General features: G+C 47.8%; 1 protein-coding gene across 1 annotated transcript in view; it reads right to left on the bottom strand.

Annotated features, from left to right (window-relative positions):
* Positions 1-568: 568 nt before the first annotated feature.
* Positions 569-21,808, bottom strand: part of BORCS6 (BLOC-1 related complex subunit 6) — a 205,284-nt gene continuing 184,044 nt past the window's right edge. The window contains exon 3 of the mRNA XM_069643200.1: positions 569-3,603. Coding sequence (XP_069499301.1) covers positions 3,541-3,603 — 63 coding nt within the window. The 3' untranslated portion in view covers positions 569-3,540. The remainder of the gene's footprint in view (positions 3,604-21,808) is intronic.

Here is a 21,808-nt window from a genome sequence, read left to right as displayed (position 1 = left end):
CTGGATCGAACACACCCAAGTAATTATAGCCCAATAACGAATGCCCCTTTCCTCATGAAAATCATAGATAAAATTGTCTACCTTCAATTACAAGAATATATTGATGAGCATAATATTCTGGTCACTCGTCGGTCCGGCTATAGGTCTAGACATAGTACTGAGTCAGCATTATTGGATCTCAACGCCAGTATGAATAAGAGCATTGACAAAGGATGCACCTCAGTCCTCAAGTTATTAGACGTAGCTGTGGCTTTTGATTGGATCGATCATTCATTGTTGATAAAGAGACTAGGTGAGGTGGCCAATTGCTCGGATAGCTCAGCTCTCTGGATCAAATCTTTTTTGGGGCCTGCACAGTTAGGGTAGCTGTGGGTGACTTGCACGCGTTTCCAGTGGATCTTGAGTACGGGGATCCACAGGGCGCATGCCTCTCTCCTACACTTATTAAATATATACTCGACCACTGTTCGACTTGCTGGACAGTGTCAGCATTTCCTACACCTGTAACTGTTTTATAACACCCACCTTAACAAACATCCCGTGTCACAATGGACTATGAACCAGGCCGGTGTGTAACAGTATGATATTTATTAATTCTAGGATTCAATGAAAAATCGAGCAAATCAAACAATTTGGGCAGCAGCCACCACTGTGCGGCAGTACAAATGCAAAAATTCCACAATACAGTCAATTCAGGCTTAGAACACAACATACATAAACCTTTAATAGCAAAACAGAAGAGAAAGCGGTTTCAAAAATCAACAAATGGCATTCAAATTGAGCACTCTCCCTCCAACACTCACCCCCACACATCTGCTAACTAAATTCTTTTAGGATGGAAAGCAGTGTCAAAGAGTCAGAATGAGGAGCGAAGAATCAGATCTAGCATTCAGCCCACCGCCCCAAGATGGGAGGCCAGAAATGAAAATGAAAACCTAACGGCATAATCGGATATTACTTGTTACTTGTGCAGCAATTTACAATTGCGGCGGGATAGCTAGGACCGAAAATTGTGTGGCTGCACTTAAGAGATAAGGAAGCTTACAGACTACTGAGCAGGGCTGAGGTGAACACAGGTAAGGAAATCGATTTGGAGAAAAAGACAGAAATGTAAAAGAAAACACACGCAGCAGAATGGCAGTTCGTTTCTATACAGAACTTGGGATGACAGCAGCCACGGAAAGGGCTTGGCTGTCAAAATCAAAAATCAGTTTTTAGGGCAAGGAACCAAGGCACATTACAGATAGGATTCTGATGGAAGGAGATTACTCTTTGGGTTTTTCTATGGGACAAATACAAATTGGAATTTACAGGAAAGCACAATACACAGGCAAATTCAATTTTTATTGCATAAGGACTAGCTCTGATGGGACTATATTTTAATGGCTATAATTATTAAAGAAAGGCATTTGACATGAGCTGGTTGATTTCGAATGGCAACCAGCTCACTGTGAATCTCTTTATAGGGAAATTAATTGATTTAATTGCAAATAATGCAAATGATTTATAAAGACTATGCAAGGACTTATTGCAGGAATACACTAACAGACATAAGATTAATCTGTGGAAAGGTGAACAGATGAAACTGGCAATTTGGGATTTTGAATAGGATTTCAATGAGGTGCAAGGGTCAAAAGAGCAGGATATGCAGTGTGGGGACTGGGGTTAAGTGATAATTACAAGGTAAGCTTTCTGGAAAGCCAGCAAGGTCTCTGTACATCTAGGCAAAGGGATCTGGTAACTGGACTCTCCTGGATGGGATGCTGGACAGCTAGGCAAAGTCTGATCTCTGTGGACAGCTGGATGGGATGCTGGACAGCTAGTCAGGTCTGGTCACTGGGCTCTCTTGAATGGGATCAGCTGCCTCCCCTCCTTTCTCTCTGAATTCTTGTGTGTGCCTGGATCTGGATGGAGGGATCTGCTTTCCTGGATCTTGAAGGTGGTTTCAGTGGATTTTCCCTTGTGTTTCTCTGTCTCTGTCTCCCCCTTATATAGCCAAAGTGACATGATAGAAATGTATAATCTGGGGGGAAGTACTCTGGAATTACTGCTATCCTAGGATAGGATAGCCTATCAGTCCTCTCGCCTCCCTCTGGGCGGATTGGTTCAGGGGAAATTACATCAGTTATGTGTGTGCATTTATGACCTTTCTTTGTCTCAGAAAGCAACTTTTTACCAAAATTGAGTTATGGAGCAAAACTTTACTAGTCATCATTATAAGAAGCAGATATATGGATTCCATAAATCGCAGGGAATTAGACAGTCTGATCGCCAACTCTGTGCGATGTCGCATCGCCCTTTTGCACAATTTTGCCATTTTCATGAATAGCCAGTAGCTACACATATTCTCAATAACATTTTGCATCTTTCCACTTAGTTTCAGATTTATCCCATTTATAATTCACCCCGAAATGCATTTTTCATGGCCATTCCAGTTCACCAAGTGCTGGAAACACTCATTTGGTCTCTTTATGCTTGTCTAAAAATCACATGAAATACTGGCATAATATGAGGTTACTACTTATTCGGGGTGCTGGGAAAAATGTCTTACTGTACAAAAGTTCTTTAAAGTCAATGGGGTGAATTCGTTACTGTGTCGGTGGTCCTGCAAACCCCCACAGCCAACTGTCTCTGCTAGGCTTGGCTTGCAAAAAGGGATTTTTATGATACCCTTTCAAGTTCTTACAGTTCCCCCTTCAGGGTGAGTGCTGGAGGAAATCACACCTCTCAGTCATGCACCAGCCCTACTGGGTTCTTTGTCCCTTTCTGCAGGGATTCCGGCAAGTCTAGTGGGGCAGTGAATTTTCACACTCTTGGGCCTTTCAAGTGTCCTTGTGGGCCAGTTTACTTATGGATACAACTTTTTTCCGTGGGAGGCAGGGCATCTTTGAAGGCAGTGCCTGGGCTAAAAAACAGTTCTGCTGGTTTCTGATAGGGTTTTTTTCAATGGAAACCCAGTCTTGCAGGGATAAACATACTGTACATTAAATAGCAAAATCCCCACCAACATATTCAATCACATTTCTGTGCAAGCACAAGCTGTCATTTGACATTTCACTTTTAAACTGCATTTTCCTTATTTGCAAGAGAGCAAATTCACAAGTGTGTTAATTCCCTTTCATTTTGAGTTTACTAATGCGGTTTCTGCAGACCATAGTTTCATTTCACTTAATCTTCTGGGGGTGTTTTGCATATACGGTTGATTTATGGACTCAAAAGGATGCTGCCCAGGCTTTCTTTGATATTGACATGAGAAGAAGAAACAGCACATTATTTCTTTTCATTTACCGCAATTTGAGCGCAAAGGTTCATAGCAAAAGAAAACAAAAGATGTGTTAAGTGGAAAACAGAATTCTTTGCTCCTCAAGTACTTTATCAGTACAGCTGCTGTTCTTGAAATGTATTGCCTCATTTCTTGGTAATCAGCAGAAATAAAGCATGCAAGGGTATGTTTCTATGAAGGGCACAACGTTGTGATGTTTTCATGAAATAAAGAACAATTTGCCAAGCCATTTTGGATGTCAGGCACAGCTTTAGTCTTCAAATAACAGAATAGCAAATGTGGTGCTGTTCTGAATGCAGGTAATTTTCTGATGATTTAATCTGAAATAAAAACAAATACAAAGCCATTCATTGGGTGTCAGTGTTCTATGCAATCCACACATGTACCAGGGAAAGAAAGCAGAGATGTTTTTGTGACATTCTTTCAATGCGTTTTTTTTTTGGTTTGAAGGGGAGTTCTGAAATGGGCCTTAAATGTACCACACACCAACGTTTTAGATGACTCTCAAATTGTATTACAGTAATCCAATGATTATGAACAAGATACCCAGACTCTCAATAAGATTGTATCTCTCTTAAGTGTGGATGGCAACTAATCACTTGCTAAATGACAGCAAAACAGAGTCTTTCATTTTTGGCTCTGGACCACTCCTGAGTAAATATGACTCCAGATACGAGTAATTTGTTATTGCTGACTGTTGTATCAAGGTTGCACCCTGCACTAATCTATTTTGACTCCTAGCTGCTCTTGTCTAATCATGTGGCCCATCTTAGTTTCATATGCGGATGCATCAAAAAATTGCTGCGTCAACTCCATCTGTATCCTTCACTGGAGGATAGAACCCTTTTAGCCACTTCCCTCATAAACTCCAGGCTCGACTATTGCAATAGTCTGTCTATCAGCGTTTTCAAGGAAAACCTGAACAAGTTGCAAGTTTCTCAAAATGGAGCAGTCAGGGCCATTTATGGACTAGGTACAGCTGAGCATGTTACCTCATTCAGATGTGTCCTTAATTGGTTCCCAGTGACACATTGCGTCCAACACAAGGTCATGTCGTTGACACAGAAATGTATCCATGATGGTGCCTTAGCGCTCGCCTGCACATGCATCCTATCACCGGACCCCACCACTGTAACAATAGCATCTTGTTGTGTCCACCTGGATTTGTATTTGTATTTATTATTTTTATAATGCACAAAGCACTGGGGTATCTAGGCGCTTGGGCTTATGAAAATGGTTACAGTGCTTCTGGTCACATAGAGGGAAGCTCAAGAAGTAATTACAACAAGAGGGAATGTGACGCAGCAATTATATATCAAGCAACGTGCTGAAGAATGAAGGTGAGCATACATATTGAGCCTCACCCCATGTTGCAAGGCGGCTACTAGACAAAGATGCAAACGTCAAATAAGGGCACATTCATGAAGCCTCATCCCATGTTACAGGGTGGCTACTGCACATAGCTGCAAAAGGAAATAGGGGCCCTTTCATGGCGCCTCACCCCATGTTCCAAGGCGGCTACTACACAGAGAAGCAAAACTCAAATAGGGGCACATTCATGGAGCCCCACCCTATGTTGCAGGGCGGCTACCACACAGAGATGCAAAACTCAAATAGGGGCACATTCATGGAGCCCCACCCCATGTTGCAGGGTGGCTACTACACACAGATGCAAAAGTCAAATAGGGGCACATTCACAGAGCCTCACCCCATGTTGCAGGGTGGCTGCTACACACAGATGCAAAAGTCAAATAGGAGCACATTCACGGAGCCCCACCCCATGTTGCAGGGCGGCTGCTACACAGAGATGCAAAAGTCAAATAGGGGCACATTCATGGAGCCTCACCCCATGTTGCATGGCGGCTACTACACACAGATGCAAAAGTCAAATAGGGACACATTCACGGAGCCCCACCCCATGTTGCAGGGCGGCTACTACACAGAGATGCAAAAGTCAAATAGGGGCACATTCAAGGAGCCTCACCCCATGTTACAGGGCGGCTACTACACAGAGATACAAGAGTCAAATAGGGGCACATTCATGGAGCCCCACCCCATGTTGCAGGATGGCTACTACACAGAGATTGCAAGAGTCAAATAGGGGCACATTCACGGAGCCACACCCCATGTTGCAGGGCGGCTACTACACAGAGATTAAAAAGTCAAATTGGGCACATTCATGGAGCCCCAACCCATGTTGCAGGGTGGCTACTACACAGAGATGCAAAAGTCAAATAGGGGCACATTCACGGAGCCTCACCCCATGTTGCAGGGCGGCTACTACACAGAGATTAAAAAGTCAAATTGGGGCACATTCATGGAGCCCCACCCCATGTTGCAGGGTGGCTACTACACACAGATGCAAAAGTCAAATAGGGGCACATTCACGGAGCCTCACCCCATGTTGCAGGGCGGCTACTACACAGAGATGCAAAAGTCAAATAGAGGCACATTCACAGAGCCTCACCCCATGTTGCAGGGCGGCTACTACACAGAGATAGAAGAGTCAAATAGGGGCACAGTTATGGAGCCCCACCCCATGTTGCAGGGTGGCTACTACACAGAGATGCAAAAGTCAAATAGGGGCACATTCATGGAGCCTCACCCCATGTTGCAGGGTGGCTACTACACAGAGATGCAAAAGTCAAATAGGAGCACATTCACGGAGCCCCACCCCATGTTGCAGGGCGGCTACTACACAGAGATTAAAAAGTCAAATTGGGGCACATTCATGGAGCCCCACCCCATGTTGCAGGGTGGCTACTACACAGAGATGCAAAAGTCAAATAGGGGCACATTTACGGAGCCTCACCCCATGTTGCAGGGCGGCTACTACACAGAGATTAAAAAGCCAAATTGGGGCACATTCATGGAGCCCCACCCCATGTTGCAGGGTGGCTACTACACAGAGATGCAAAAGTCAAATAGGGGCACATTCACGGAGCCTCACCCCATGTTGCAGGGCGGCTACTACATAGAGATGCAAAAGTCAAATAGGGGCACATTCACGGTGCCTCACCCCATGTTGCAGGGTGGCTACTACACAGAGATGCAAAAGTCAAATAGGGGCACATTCACGGAGCCTCACCCCATGTTGCAGGGCGGCTACTACACAGAGATGCAAAAGTCAAATTGGGGCACATTCACGGAGCCCCACCCCATGTTGCAGGGCGGCTACTACACAGAGATGCAAAAGTCAAATAGGGGCACATTCACGGAGCCTCACCCCATGTTGCAGGGTGGCTACTACACAGAGATGCAAAAGTCAAATAGGGGCATATTCACGGAGCCTCACCCCATGTTGCAGGGTGGCTACTACACACAGATTAAAAAGTCAAATTGGGGCACATTCATGGAGCCCCACCCCATGTTGCAGGGTGGCTACTACACAGAGATGCAAAAGTCAAATAGGGGCACATTCACGGAGCCTCACCCCATGTTGCAGGGCGGCTACTACACAGAGATAGAAGAGTCAAAAAGGGGCACATTTACGGAGCCCCACCCCATGTTACAGGGTGGCTACTACACAGAGATACAAAAGTCAAATAGGGGCACATTCATGGAGCCTCACCCCATGTTGCAGGGTGGCTACTACACACAGATGCAAAAGTCAAATAGGAGCACATTCACGGAGCCCCACCCCATGTTGCAGGGCGGCTGCTACACAGAGATGCAAAAGTCAAATAGGGGCACATTCATGGAGCCTCACCCCATGTTGCAGGGTGGCTACTACACACAGATGCAAAAGTCAAATAGGGGCACATTCACGGTGCCTCACCCCATGTTGCAGGGTGGCTACTACACACAGATGCAAAAGACAAATAGGGGCACATTCACAGAGCCTCACCCCATGTTGCAGGGCGGCCACTAAACAGAGATGCAAAAGTCAAATAGGGGCACATTCACGGAGCCTCACCCCATGTTGCAGGGTGGCTACTACACACAGATTAAAAAGTCAAATTGGGGCACATTTATGGAGCCCCACCCCATGTTGCAGGGTGGCTACTACACAGAGATGCAAAAGTCAAATAGGGGCACATTCACAGAGCCTCACCCCATGTTGCAGGACGGCTACTACAAAGAGATGCAAAAGTCAAATAGGGGCACATTCACGGAGCCCCACCCCATGTTACAGGGCGGCTACTACACAGAGATTGCAAGAGTTAAATAGAGGGGCAGATTCATGGAGCCCCACCCCATGTTACAGGGCGGCTACTACACAGAGATTGCAAGAGTTAAATAGAGGGGCAGATTCATGGAGCCCCACCCCATGTTGCAGGGCGGCTACTACACACAGATGCAAAAGTCAAATAGGGGCACATTCACGGAGCCTCACCCCATGTTGCAGGGCGGCTGCTACACAGAGATGCAAAAGTCAAATAGGGGCACATTCACGGAGCCTCACCCCCATGTTGCAGGGTGGCTACTACACAGATATGCAAAAGTCAAATAGGGGCACATTCACAGAGCCTCACCCCATGTTGCAGGGCGGCTACTACACAGAGATAGAAGAGTCAAATAGGGGCACATTCACAGAGCCTCACCCCATGTTGCAGGGCGGCTACTACACAGAGATGCAAAAGTCAAATAGGGGCACATTCATGGAACCCCACCCCATGTTGCAGGATGGCTACTACACAGAGATGCAAAAGTCAAATAGGGGCACATTCATGGAGCCTCATCCCATGTTGCAGGGTGGCTACTACACAGAGATGCAAAAGTCAAATAGGGGCACATTCACAGAGCCTCACCCCATGTTGCAGGGTGGCTACTACACAGAGATACAAAAGTCAAATTGGGGCACATTCACAGAGCCTCACCCCATGTTACAGGGCGGCTACTACACACAGATGCAAAAGTCAAATTGGGGCACATTCATGGAGCCCCACCCCATGTTGCAGGGAGGCTACTACACAGAGATGCAAAAGTCAAATAGGGGCACATTTACGGAGCCCCACCCCATGTTGCAGGGCGGCTACTACACAGAGATGCAAAAGTCAAATAGGGGCACATTGATGGAGCCTCATCCCATGTTGCAGGGTGGCTACTACACAGAGATGCAAAAGTCAAATAGGGGCACATTCACGGAGCCTCACCCCATGTTGCAGGGTGGCTACTACACAGAGATACAAAAGTCAAATTGGGGCACATTCACGGAGCCTCACCCCATGTTACAGGGCGGCTACTACACACAGATGCAAAAGTCAAATTGGGGCACATTCATGGAGCCCCAACCCATGTTGCAGGGAGGCTACTACACAGAGATGCAAAAGTCAAATAGGGGCACATTCACGGAGCCCCACCCCATGTTGCAGGGCGGCTACTACACAGAGATGCAAAAGTCAAATAGGGGCACATTCATGGAGCCTCATCCCATGTTGCAGGGTGGCTACTACACAGAGATTCAAAAGTCACATAGGGGCACATTCACGGAGCCTCACCCCATGTTGCAGGGTGGCTACTACACAGAGATACAAAAGTCAAATAGGGGCACATTCACGGAGCCTCACCCCATGTTGCAGGGAGGCTACTACACAAAGATTAAAAAGTCAAATTGGGGCACATTCATGGAGCCCCACCCCATGTTGCAGGGCGGCTACAAGACAGAGATGCAAAAGTCAAGTAGGGGCACATTTACGGAGCCCCACCCCATGTTGCAGGGCGGCTACTACACAGAGATGCAAAAGTCAAATAGGGGCACATTCATTGAGCCTCACCCCATGTTGCAGGGTGGGTACGACACCGAGATGCAAACTTGTTAAGTTTGGGGGCTTCAGTTTCGACACCTGGGTCTCTAAAACTTGCAACGCTCTTCCAGCTGATCTCTGGAATCTCCTTTGCATCAAGAAATTCAAAAAAAGATCTGGAAAAGTTTCTTTTTTAAAAAGGTATCGACTGAGCTTTTTTTCCATCCCTCTCTATTCTTGATTTGTGTTTGTATGTCCTGCCGCCCTGAGGCCTTTGGGTGTGTGGCGCCACATTTAAACATTCAAATAAATAAATAACCTTCCGTCTCAGCCGCCATCTTGAAACCCGATGCTCACCTGAATGCCGCTGCGTAGATCACCCTCACACATTCTCCTCTGGGGTCCACAAGACTGTTCTGGCTGGATGTTGAAAGATTGCACCACACCCACGCTGGGTTCAGAAGTGGTAAAAAGACATTCCGTTGTCATTTTCCCTCCAGGCAGCCACAAGAGAAAGCTGCAACTTGTGGGGAAGCAGTGTATTGTCCAGCTCGCAGCAACGATCTTTCAAAGGTGCTTCCGGTTTAGGTTTATCATTTTTAATTTAATGGATTATTTAGAACGTGCTTAATACCCAGAGGTTTCTAAGCACAGTCCCGGGGATCGAACCCGTGCTATTCCGTGTCATCTTGCTTCGAAGGCGAGCGGTATCGGGCCGTATTCCCTGAGCTGGGGTGGTGCACGGAATACCCTATGTACTAGCATTCCACTGGAGGTGGGGGGGGGGGGAGAGTGGGGGTGGGGTTGGCAAAGAGCCAGGAATCCCCCTTTCCCGTCTCCACCAAGGCCAGGGAGGTGTGAAAGCTGCTGAGCTCAGCAGCCCCTGCTTATTCATTCAGTCTCTGCAACAACGCATGCGTGCAGAGTGCAAGGATGCCATGGGGCCAGTTGCCACCACCCTCTCCAGACCATAGGTCGCGATGCACAGAACCATATGTGGGCAGAATAACAAGTCATATCATACTTTATGCCAGGCTAAGCTGTAGCTGCTTTCCAGGGCATAGAGATTGCTCAAGGAATGCGGCCTTCAGCTCTGCAAACAGAGAACAGGGAAGACATAGAGCGCCCAGTGCAGAGGCTCACCGGCAATAGGCCGTGACACACAGTGCCATGGGAAGACAGGGCACCCGATAAGACATGCCTTCCTCCAAATAGAGCTGGTGAACAGAGTCAGTGTCAGGTCGACCAGTGCGAGGCACACAGAGGGATGGGGGTAGAAATGGCAGGGCCAAGGGCCAAGCAAAGCAGTAAAAGAGCAAGAAGAAAAGATAGAACCCTTGCAAAAAGAAAATGGAAGGTCATGTGACATTATATGTTGCAGCAAGCACCTCCACCCCATCAGCAGTGTCTGGCTCCCATGACCACCGCAATCACCAGTGCCACACAGAGGCAGAATAAGACTCCATCACAGTATCCAAGGTGTCCATGCTATTGAGCTAAGTCTTGCTAGTGTTGACCGGGCTCTCAACCGCATTCAACTGTGCCTCAGTGATGTCCAGCTGGGTCTGCACTGTGTTAAGGCTGGAGTCAACATTAATGAGTCTGGTCTTCAAGGTGTTGTGTTGCTTCTAGGGTATGAGGAGTTGGTCAGAGTCTTAGTGATCAGCTGGTTTTCAGGTGTTGGGATGAGGGCCATTGGCCTTTGTCATAGAGCTAGGTCTTCTTGGTTTTGGGTAAGGTCACAAAAGTGAAGAGTTTGGGTTTTATGGTGAATGAGGCAGTTTCACATGGCATTGGGTGAGTCTTCAAGGTGTTGAGTTGGGTCACAATAGTGTTGAGTTTGGGTTTTATGGTGAATGAGGCTGTTCCACATGACATTGAGGGAGTCTTCAAGGTGTTGTGTTGAGGCACAATAGTGTTGATTTTGGGTTTTATGGTGAATGAGGCTGTTCCACATGACATTGAGTAAGTCTTCAAGGTGTTGTGTTGAGGCACAATAGTGTTGAGTTTGGGTTTTATGGTGAATGAGGCTGTTCCACATGACATTGAGTAAGTCTTCAAGGTGTTGAGTTGGGTCACAACAGTGTTGAGCTTAGGTTTTATGGTGAATGAGGTAGTTCCACATGGCATTGAGTGAGTCTTCAAGGTGTTGAGTTTGAGCACAATAGTGTTGAAGGTAGGTAGTGGTAAGAGCATTGAAGGAAAAGTGAATCCCTGCGCTAACCTTATTCCGTATTCTGAAGTGCTTCCTGCTGCCAAGAACTTGGTTCCTGCAGGACAATGTTCCAGAAGTCCTGTATGGTGAGATATGGGAAGAAAATGGGAAACCCGTCCGTAATGGCCCTGGATTTTGTTTATTATCACCAGATGCGGTATTCCATCTCACACGAGCAAATGATGAGTCTTACTACTTGGTTTTAAGTGTAGTGTTGGTTTAATTGGCAGTGTTGGCACAGTCTTAGAGCACATGTAGTGCCAATCGATAGATCACCTCGAAAGATCACTGTGAGCACTCATCTTGTTTCCAGAGACCTTGCTGGCCTTACATTTGCTATCCAGCCTCCTCTACCAGGGAATATATCACATCATTACCTAACACGCCTTCATAAAGACCTTCTGGTCGAAACACGTGTCGGCTTTCTCAATGTGATTGGCACTACATGTGCTCTAAGACTGTGGCAACATTGCCAATTAAACCAACACTGCACTTAAAACCAAGTAGTAAGACTCATCATTTGCTCGTGCGAGACGCTCTTCCTCAACTGGTGATAAACGAAATCCAGCGCCGTTACAGACGGGGTTCCTTCCTTTTCTCACAATAGTGTTGAGCTTTGGTTTTATGGTGATTGAGACAGTTCCACATGACATTGAAGGAATCTTCAAGGTGTTCAGTTGGAGCACACTAGTGTTGAGCTTGGGTTTTATGGTGAATGAGGCAGTTCCAGATGACAGTGAGTGAATCTTCATGGTGTTGAGTTGGGGCACAATGGGTTTTCTAATGTGAATTATCCGATTCTACATGACATTGATCTCGGCCATCAAGGTCTTGAGTTTCTATGCATTAAGCTGGTTCTACATGACAGTGAGCTGAGTCTTGAAAGTGTTGAGTGGTTTACAATAGTGGTGAGTTGGGTTTCTACGATGAATGAGTTGGTTCTGCGTGACATTGATTTGGGCTTCATGGTGTGCAACTGGGGCCCAAAGGTATTGAGTTGTGTTTGTTTGGTGAATAAGCTGGCACTACACATCATTGAGCTGTGTTTTCATCGTTCTGAGATGCTTCACAGTAGTGTTGTGTTGTGTTTCTTTGGTGAACATGTCCGCTCTACATATAACTATTCTGGGCTATCATGGTTTCCAGCGGTGTCTGCATCTCATTTTGTTGGGTCATCATGGTGGTGCACTGGGTCAACAAAATATAGAGCTGGGTTTCATTGGTATTGAGCTGTTGCTCTGTATCACTGAGCTGAGCCATATTGGTGTTAAACTGGTAATTGAGATGTGCCTTCATGCTATTAAGCTGGTTCGCGCTGGTGTTGAGTTGCGTTTCAAAGGCATTGATCTGGCGGTGCATGCAGTTCGATCTCTGTGTCCACGATAAAGAGCTGGGAATGGGAGGTGTTGAGGGTTCTGTGTTGATTGACTAAACCCTTTTTTTACTCTATTATTTTGTCTATGGGACTCATTACACGAATGGCGGTAACCATGGCGCTAGTAGCGCCATGGTTGCCGCCGGAGTCCGGCATGGTGAATGGCGGAATTACCGCCCCATTCCAAGGTTGGCAGGGGCGGTAATTCCCCATTCACCATGGCCCTTCCCCATTCCCATTGAGCCCCCTAGGGCTCAAAGGAAATGGGGAAGGAGCAAATAACGCTACTGCAATTAGCGGTACCGTTATTTGCTCTGAAGTCCCTCAGCGGGTCCCGTCCTTAACGTGTGGTCTGACCACACGTTAAGGACGGGACCCGCTGAGGGACCTCGTAGTAGGGCGGTAAGGGATTACCGGCACCGGTGCCCTTACCGGTGCCGGTAATCCCTTACCGCCATCCGTGTAATGAGGCCCTATGTTTCTGTGTCCATGGTTTGTGCCTTCAATCATTATCCCCTCTTTCCTTGCAGCACACTCTTTCTTCTTATTTTATTTATTTATTGGGTACTTATAATGCGCCTATACATAACGTATTTTGAGGCGCAACATGACAAGAGGGTGCGGGAACAAGGGTTCACAAAACAAAAATGATCCTACTAGGCCTTTTGACATTGGGATTGTGCAAGTGCAGTAAAGAGAAGTGCAGGGAAGAGGGGAGGGAGAAGTGCTAGCCAGGGCAGAGGGGAACATGAGAAAAAGTGAGTGCCAGGGGATAGGTGGAAAGAGCCAGGGGAAAGCAGATAATGCAAGGGAAGGAAGGTCAATGAGCTAAGTGTGAGGAAAGAGGCTGGAAGGGATACAAGGGTGCAGGCCCAGCGAGGTTCTAGTGCAGGGGCAGGGGCCCGGAAGGGCAAGTTCAGGTGGAGGGGGGAGATCAGGGGAGTCTAAGTGCAGGGGTAGACTGGACTTGGGGTGCCTGTTGCAGTGTAAGACTCTGAAGGAACCAGGCAGTCAGTCAAGAGGCAGAAGGGGAAAATTAGCAGGGGGGGGGTGGGAAGGAAGAAGAGTGAAGGATGGTCTTGAGAAGATTCCAGATCTTAAGGAGCTCCAGCTCGAGTCTGAGAGGGGCAGGGAGGTACCTGCGGGGGAGAGAGATCTACCCCCACTCTCTACTTGGTAACGTGTCTGATCTGCAGAGAGTTAGGGCTAGACGACCGAAGGGCTCTAGCTGGAGGTATTTAGGGAGAGAGAGTTGGAGCTAGCCGGCTACCAGGCCCCAGAAAGCCTTATGGATGATGTACATAGTCTTAAACTTGATCCTCCCAGCAATCGGGAGCCAGTGGAGAGATGGTAGGGCTTAAGAGAGGCAGCGCCTGGGCTTGAGGCCAAGGATACGTTTTGCAGTCCTGTTCTTGATTAGTTGAAGAGAGCAAAGGGATGAGTTAGGCAGATTGAGGAAGAGGCTGTTGCAGTAGTCCAGCCTGGGGAGGATCAGAGCTCTGGGGACATTGAGTTCCCGGGGGAAGGTGAGGAAAGGGATAATGCATCTGAGGAGGAGCAGCTGAAAGTGGGTCTTTTTGGAAAGGTCTGTGATGTGAGGAGAGACTGAGTTTGTCGAAGATGACAACAAGGTTTTTTGCCTCACAGGAGGGTGAGGGGAAGGGGCCCATGGAGGACAGCAAGAGAGTAGGAGGAAAGGTGGGAGCTGGTGTCCCGATGAGAAGGATCTCCGTCTTACTGACATTAAGGCAGAGATCGTTAGCAGTGCACCATGCCTGAATACAAGATAGGCAGTCAGAAATGAGAGAGGAAGAGGAGGAGGCAGAGGAGGGAAGCTTAAAGGAGAGTTGCATGTAATTTGCATAACACTGGAAGTTAGGAGAGAAGGTAGAGATCAAATGGGCTAGAGGGGCCAGGTAGATGTTGAAAAGCCAACGTGAGGGGATGAAGCCCTGAGGGACACCACAGGTGGAGATGGTTGAGAGAAAAGTGCCAGGTTGAACATGGGAAGATCGGTCCGAGAGGAAGGAGGTCAACCAGTCCAGAGCCAGGTCTCTGATGCCAAAGATATCACAGAGCCAACTTGTCAGGGTGGCATGATTGACTACATCAAATGCAGAAGAAAGGTAAAGAAGGAGGAGAATGGAAGACGAGTTGGAGTCGAGATTAGAGAGCAAGTCTTCAAGGGTGTTCAGGAGAGCAGTTTCTGTGCCTCTGGCAGCTTTAAAGCCAGACTAGTGACGGTGGAGACAACCAACAGATTCAGTGTGGTGATTAAGTTGGGAGATGGCCATCTTTTCCAAGAGTCTGCCCAGGAAGGAGGTAATGGAGATAGGGTGGTAGGTTGCTGGCCAGGAAGGGTAGCAGAAGAGAGTGCTTGAGGAGTGAGGGGAAAGATCCAGTGGCAAAGGAGTTATTGCAGAAATCTGCCAAGGCTGGAGCAAGGGAGACATGTTGTCCTTGATAGTTCTGGAGGAACAGGGGAACACCTCTTTGGATGAGACTTTCATAGAGCGGACTTCTCTAGAGACTTCATCAGATGTTATGGGAGAAAAAGAGAAGAGAAGGAGGGAAGGGGGTGGTATAAAGGGGGCAAGGGAGGAATGTGTGTGTGTGAGGGAGAAGGGTGTGGAGTAGAGGAGAGTGAGGACAAGATGTCCTGAGTTTTAGAAATGAAATGAGAGACCACAGAAGTGCAGAGGGCTATGGAAGGCAGAGGGGGAGTGGAGAGAGACTGTGTTATTAGTGACCGCAGAGATTCGTGCTTGTATATAGTCTCTTCATTGCGCTTAACTTGTGCTCCATTGTTGCTCTTGTCTATGGCTGACCTTTGGGTTAAGATTCTTGAAGTGGGAGAATGGAACAAAAGACTCCCACCAATCCCCTCACGCCCCTGGCCTAGAGGATCGCGGCCCAGACACCTGCCACGAGAGGAGTTTGCCTATCTACCAGACGACCAAATACCCTGGTACAGGAACATACGGATGTGCCCACCAGCCTGCCCTGCCCAAACCGACACCTGCGGCATGGATGAACTCGACTGAACCATTCAACAGTAAAAAAACACATTGTTAGAGATGCCATGACGACCTAGCCAACGGTCAGAGCCCCCGTGCAAACATGCACACTGGACACTCCCACACCAATCCACACGAAGAACATATTCAGTGCTATGACGTAGGTGACGGACACACCCACTGACGCGCATCTTTATTATTTTTCAAATGCAGAAACGCAAGACGCACAACAAACTCATCTAAAATGCTTGCTGACGCTTCTCCTGACCCATGCATTGCAATAAGAAATATAACGAAGACATGATACTGGGGATAAAGCAATATGAAACTGTAACTTAAAGCGCCGTGCATCAAACATCCCCACCTATGCACCAGGCCCAAGTAGGCCGCAAGCAAGACCCTCCACGAACATTGAACAAGCAAGAGTACAATTGCTGACCCTGCAGAATGAGGCGGCGAGAACAGACAGCCAAGGGAGCAATGTTGCAAACTTGCATACCACAAGCCGAGGCCAAGGTCACACCTGCAAACTAAGCCAGACACACACTGGAAAATGCAACATTAAATGTGCAGAATTCTGCCTCAACCACGGTCTCTCCACACGTGACCAAGCCAAACCTGACAGGGTGCCAGGCCCAGGAGGGAGGAGGCGCCTGTGTCCCACGTCTTGAGACACAGGCAGCAACAATGAAGCGACCCAATGGACATCTGCAGTGGTGGGAGTAGTCTGCTCTTAAGCTTATGAACAAATCCACGCATTGTCTGCACAAACACATAGTTATACATTGTTGCAAATGGCAGGGGCACCGCGAGCTGGGAACAACGATGGTCCCAAGCTGGGGGGGCTCGCGATTGGACCAATCAGAACATGGGGCACTTATCACTGACGCCATTAACATTAGCCAATCATCAGGGGCCTTCATGTAACAATTTTCATGTATCTAATAGAAGGGACAACCCAAGTATACCACCTGACTGACCCTTAACCACTAACAGCGTTCTCTATACGTATGCTATACTAACCCTACCACTCGAGGAACCAATCCAGAGTGACGATAGGTTTTTTGCTAACTTTCCCAGGTGACACAAGTAGCGCGTCATACTGAGGTAAAAAGGGCCTGCGAGCCCCACGAATTGAGAGAGAGAGTCAAGACGGACGCGTACGATCCTTGACCCATCCCTGCCGTTGTTTAATAAACAGCAGAACCACCTTGCTTCTTGCGTGTGCCTCATACTCATTTTTGGGATACGCGGGAGGAGTTGGGGCTTCCCTGCCCGGGGGGTCTGCGGACGGCCCAGCAGACCCCGAGAGATTTTCCCCCCGACATTCTACCGAAGTTCGTCTTTGAGTAAGTATTTGGCCGAATCCTGGCTGAAAAGCAGCTATTTGGCATTCAGCTGAATACTTACTTGACTTGTACTCGAAGCAGAAGTTAGGAAGGTTTGTACATTGGGCCCCATGTGAATGGAGGCCAGCGGATGATGTGCACCCTCAGTGACCAGCATTGGATTCAGCGCGTGCCCTAGTGGCAGAAAGGAGGCGAGTACCTGCTGCATGCTGGCGCACCAGCTGCTTCCTCCTAGTCATGCTGTTGGGCTGTGCTGGTGCTGCTATCCGTCCTGCTGCCGCTATCCGTCCTGCTGCCGGGGTGTGTGCCGGGCTGTGCTCTGGCTCGTCCTGATGCCAGGTAGAGGATGGGCTGTGTTGCTGTCAGGGGTTGCTGGCTGCTCTGTTGGCTCATTTGTTGCCAGTCCTGTTGCGATTGTTCTGCCGCCCTCGTATGGTGCTGGGGCTCTCATCTTTGATACCAGGCAATGCTGGTGTAACCCGGGCAGCCCTCGGGCTGCTGGCCGCCCATCCACTACTGGTGATCCCATCCCCGCGGATCCACTTTTGGGGCATACCTGCCCAGCGATTTCATGCACAGGGAAGAGAATTCCTTGCAGCAGCAGGGAAGTTTGGGTCAAACAGATCAAAAAATAAAAAACAGCAAATTAAGAAGTGTCCCCAAAAGACTATGGGTGGGTGAAGGGTGAAGAGGTCAGAGACCAAGACGGTGAAAAGGCTGGAGAGAGCAGGAGGGTTCCATGTGTGCATCGCGCCTTGAAACACCTGTGTATAGGCGCGTTACAAATACCATATCATATCATATCATATCATATCATATCCAGGCGCGCACTACCCATTACAGCCACAGGCAGCCATGTACGGCCTTTCATGCCCATTGACGGACTCCCAAGGGCATTGAATGCACCTCCCTGGCTCCGACTGCCATTCAAAGGCAATGACTGCCTTTCACAGCCACCATCAGCCATTTCCAGCCCTCAACACCAGTCCGATTGCTACCACGGACAATCACTACCTCTCACAGACACTGGGCCTCATTTGGAGTGGTGCCGTAAGGCAACAATGGCGCAGGTAGTGCTACCAACGCCGTTGTTACCTTGCCGCAACATTCCAAGTATGCTCGCAGGTGCTGCTCTGGAACGCCTGGTGAGACCAGGCGTGCAGAGCGGCACCCACAAGCATTACCGGATGGCAGCAACGGCCCTGTTATCAACGGGGCCGTTGTTGCCATCTTTCCCATTCCCATTGAGCCCTAAGGGGGCTCAATGGGAATGGGGATGTACCGGGTCTGGGTCCCGCGAAAGGGATTTACCGGGCCCTCCAATGTCGTAATGGGCCAGTAAGTCCCCTTTTCCGGGTCCCGCACAAGGGCATGGCTACCTCCAAACTCGTAATGAGACCAACTGACTTACTCTGTCTAACTCCTATAAGCATGATTTGATTGTAACTCGATGTGGACACATTACACATCTGCACTGGCGGATGAATGTGGAAATGTAGAAATGAAAAGGACATGTTGGTGAGTGCCACCACCGCACTGTGCCTTCAAATCTCTGCTGATGCACCACTCACACTCTCCCCCTGCCTCTCCTGCTCCCCCACACTCGAAAAGAGAACCAGGAGCAATGTTAAGACACTCGACGAACACAACATTTTCTCAGCCGGAAGAAAGGCGCCAAACAAAGGGAGCGCAAGTGGGCGACCAGAGGCAACTAAACAGGGAGGATAGCTCAGGGGCAACACGCTCCTCTTGGAAGCAAGACAACGCGGAGCAACGCAAGTTCGAACCCCGGGTCCGCGCTTAGAAAGCTCTTGGTATCAATAGCCCATTACAATTACAGGGATAAGTAGTAGTCATTTCAACACCAAATGAGCCCTAATCCAGTATCGAAAGGGAAGGGGGGAGGGAGGAGTTCCCACAAGACGCTGCGCAGAGTCAGCGTCACGTTTCTGCTTGAATCACCTGTGTTTTTGAATTGTAAACCTACACTGTCAATGACATTAGCAGAATTAAGATACTTCTTTTCGTGCTCCTTTGGAGAAAATAAAAATTGGCTATCTTTTTGTTTTTTTTATTAACATTGACCTTTACACTAAGACATATCAACAGATTACAATATATAAAAGAAGACACATGAAAGGAAAAGAAAATCCTCATAAAAGGCACATAATACAACATATTGGGCCTCATTCCGAGGTTGGCGGTAAGGGGTTAACGGCGCCGGTAATGGTGCCGGAGCCATCAACCCCTTACCGCCCCATTACGAGTCTTCTCGCGTGACCCGCAAAGGGTGCCTGGTAAAACCAGGCGCCCTTAGCGGGTCCCGCTAGCAGACCAGGGAGCTAACAACGGGCCCGTTATCAACGGGCCTGTTGGCTCCCTCCCCATTCCCATTGAGCCCTATGGGAGCTCGAATGGGAATGGGGATGGACCGGGTCCGGGTTCCTTGAATGAGGAATTACCGGGTCCTCCAAGGTTGGAATGGCCCGGTAATTCCTCACTCAAGAAACCCGGTCCCGGTACCGGGGTAACCATGCCGCTATTTGCAGCATGGTTACCTCCAAGGTCGTAATGACCCCCATTGTGTTCCCATCAAGCTTGAATAAATAGACAAAAAACTGCAATTCATCACTAATTCAGTACAATAATATATAAGAGAAATGTGCTAATATTTCCATTCTTATTCTACCCACTCCTCAAATGGAATTGATTATAGGTCTAGACTTCCGCAGTACCAGCTGTTTACAGCAGGTTCCCCACTTAGATTATCCAATCTTTTTTCCACCAGCAACCATGTGTGGGATGCAGCTGCCGACATTACCATTGAGTTTGCTCCATACATGGCACTCCACAGATGTATGGTTAACTGTTTCGTAGTAACCATGCTCTGACTTGTGTCAGCAGGTGTTTCTACTGCTTGTTCACAAAAGCAGCAATGCCCTGCCATGCCAATGTGTTTGCGTATAGCAGCAGTGTTTCTAATCGTAAACACAATATGAAGCGTACAAGTGAAGGCATTTGTCATTTAATTGCATATGTCATTTAATTAGGTGTTCCCGTGGTGTATTTATATTTATTCCCTGGTTCGAGTACTGGTCATATATCCACGTGTTTGCTAAATGTTTAATAGACTGCATGCGGTCAAAATCCTTCGATTTCCTTTTGTAATCGGGAACTAATACTTCAGCCATTATCCCCGTCAAGTCTTTCATGCCAATGTTCCTACAGTGTGTCAGCACTAGTCAGGCTGTGGTGATTAGTTAAACCCAGTAAACATTCTTTCTTTTGGCAGTTGAAATGTATGTTGGCCCATAATTTACAAACAGCCAACTTCCACAGTGTTTGGAGAGATGTTAAACATAACTCTAATCGAATAGCTTCCACCGGAACTGCTGTAGGTAACCCCAGCATACATCTGAGTAATTTCCCCTCCAGCCTGTTCAGCCAGCGCACCGCCTCCTCCAATAGGGTCTCCAAGACATACAATATGCCCAGGACCACTGATACTCTATAGGCCATGAACTTGTCTTCCATTGACCTTCCCCCCTTGCCTGTTGATGATGCCTTTTAATGATAGCCATTTTGTCCATGCCGATGCGATAGTCGCAGTGGCACGGCAGGTACTAATAGGGTTTGAAGTTATATTCATGCCAAGATATTTATAAACCTAAACTTGTTCCAAACGCAGCCCGCACAGTCGCCATGTGTGGACACCCCCCCCCCCGTTGTGTCCCTTTTTCAATGCCCCTGATTTTAGTCTTGCCAATGTTTATGCGTAGGACATTTAGGTCTGCGTATTCCTTTAAGGTGTCAAGTGAGTGTTGCAGTTCCATTGGGATCCGGTCAATAATTACTGTGTCATTAGTATACGTGATACAGTGCAGCTTTTTATCGACATATCTAGGGGGAAAGTTATGCACAGCTTTTAGGGCCTCAACAAAATGCAAAACATATATCTTATACAGTAGTGGTGCAAGTACACAACCCTGGTGCAGACCTCTGTTGGTCCCTTCCTGTGACATCCCTACGTAACTATTGTCACACCGTGCAGCTTCTCAATAAAGCACTGCACTGATGAGTCCAAACCCCTGTCCCTCAGTTTGGTCCATAGTCACCCTCTATCAGGAAAGTCAAAGGCAGAACTATAGTCTACAAAACACATATAGAGTCGGGATCCATGATTTCGAAGCGTATCAAAAATAAGGGTAGGAAGTACCCATATAGAGTGATTTGGGCAGTGGCATTTTCTGAAGCCTGTGTGTGTGATATCTAGTATGGCGTTAGTATCTGTCCACATGGTAAGCAACTCCAATAATAGACGTGAAAATATCTTGGAGCTGCTGTCTAGCATTGCCAACAGTCTATGATTATTAGGGTCAGTGCGTACCCCTTTCCTATATACTGGTATAAGTATAGACTCCAGCCATGTAGAGGGAAAACGCCCTGTCTCTCACACATGTAAGAACAGGCCCCTCAGGAGTACAGCCCAGTTTAGTGGATCATTCTTGCGTATTTCATTGTTCAAACCATCCGGCCCAATGGCCCTAGAAGATTTTGACTTAATAATGATTAATGCTATATTAGCCTGGCGTACATGAGACCACACCAGGGAGCCTATTTTAGGTACATCGGGCAGGCAGGTCTGGGGAGTGTCTTTAGCCCAATACAAGTTCTTAATGTAGGCTGCCCAGTTACGCTCAGTGATACAACACACCACCATGCTCATTTTTGCAGATCTAAAAGTACGCATTAAGAACCAGAACTTCTTAGAGTCCTTAGTCCTGAGCAAATTTACTACATATCGCCAATTGGTTGAATGTTCGCTGCATGTATGGTCACGCATCCAGCTTTTAGATTTAGTTCTGCCAATGCTTTATGTTTC

The sequence above is a fragment of the Ambystoma mexicanum genome, chromosome 2p, assembly GCF_040938575.1.
Source record: "Ambystoma mexicanum isolate Mex_15411 chromosome 2p, UKY_AmexF1_1, whole genome shotgun sequence".
Taxonomy (NCBI): domain Eukaryota; kingdom Metazoa; phylum Chordata; class Amphibia; order Caudata; family Ambystomatidae; genus Ambystoma; species Ambystoma mexicanum.
This window is presented reverse-complemented; position numbering and strand designations above follow the sequence as displayed.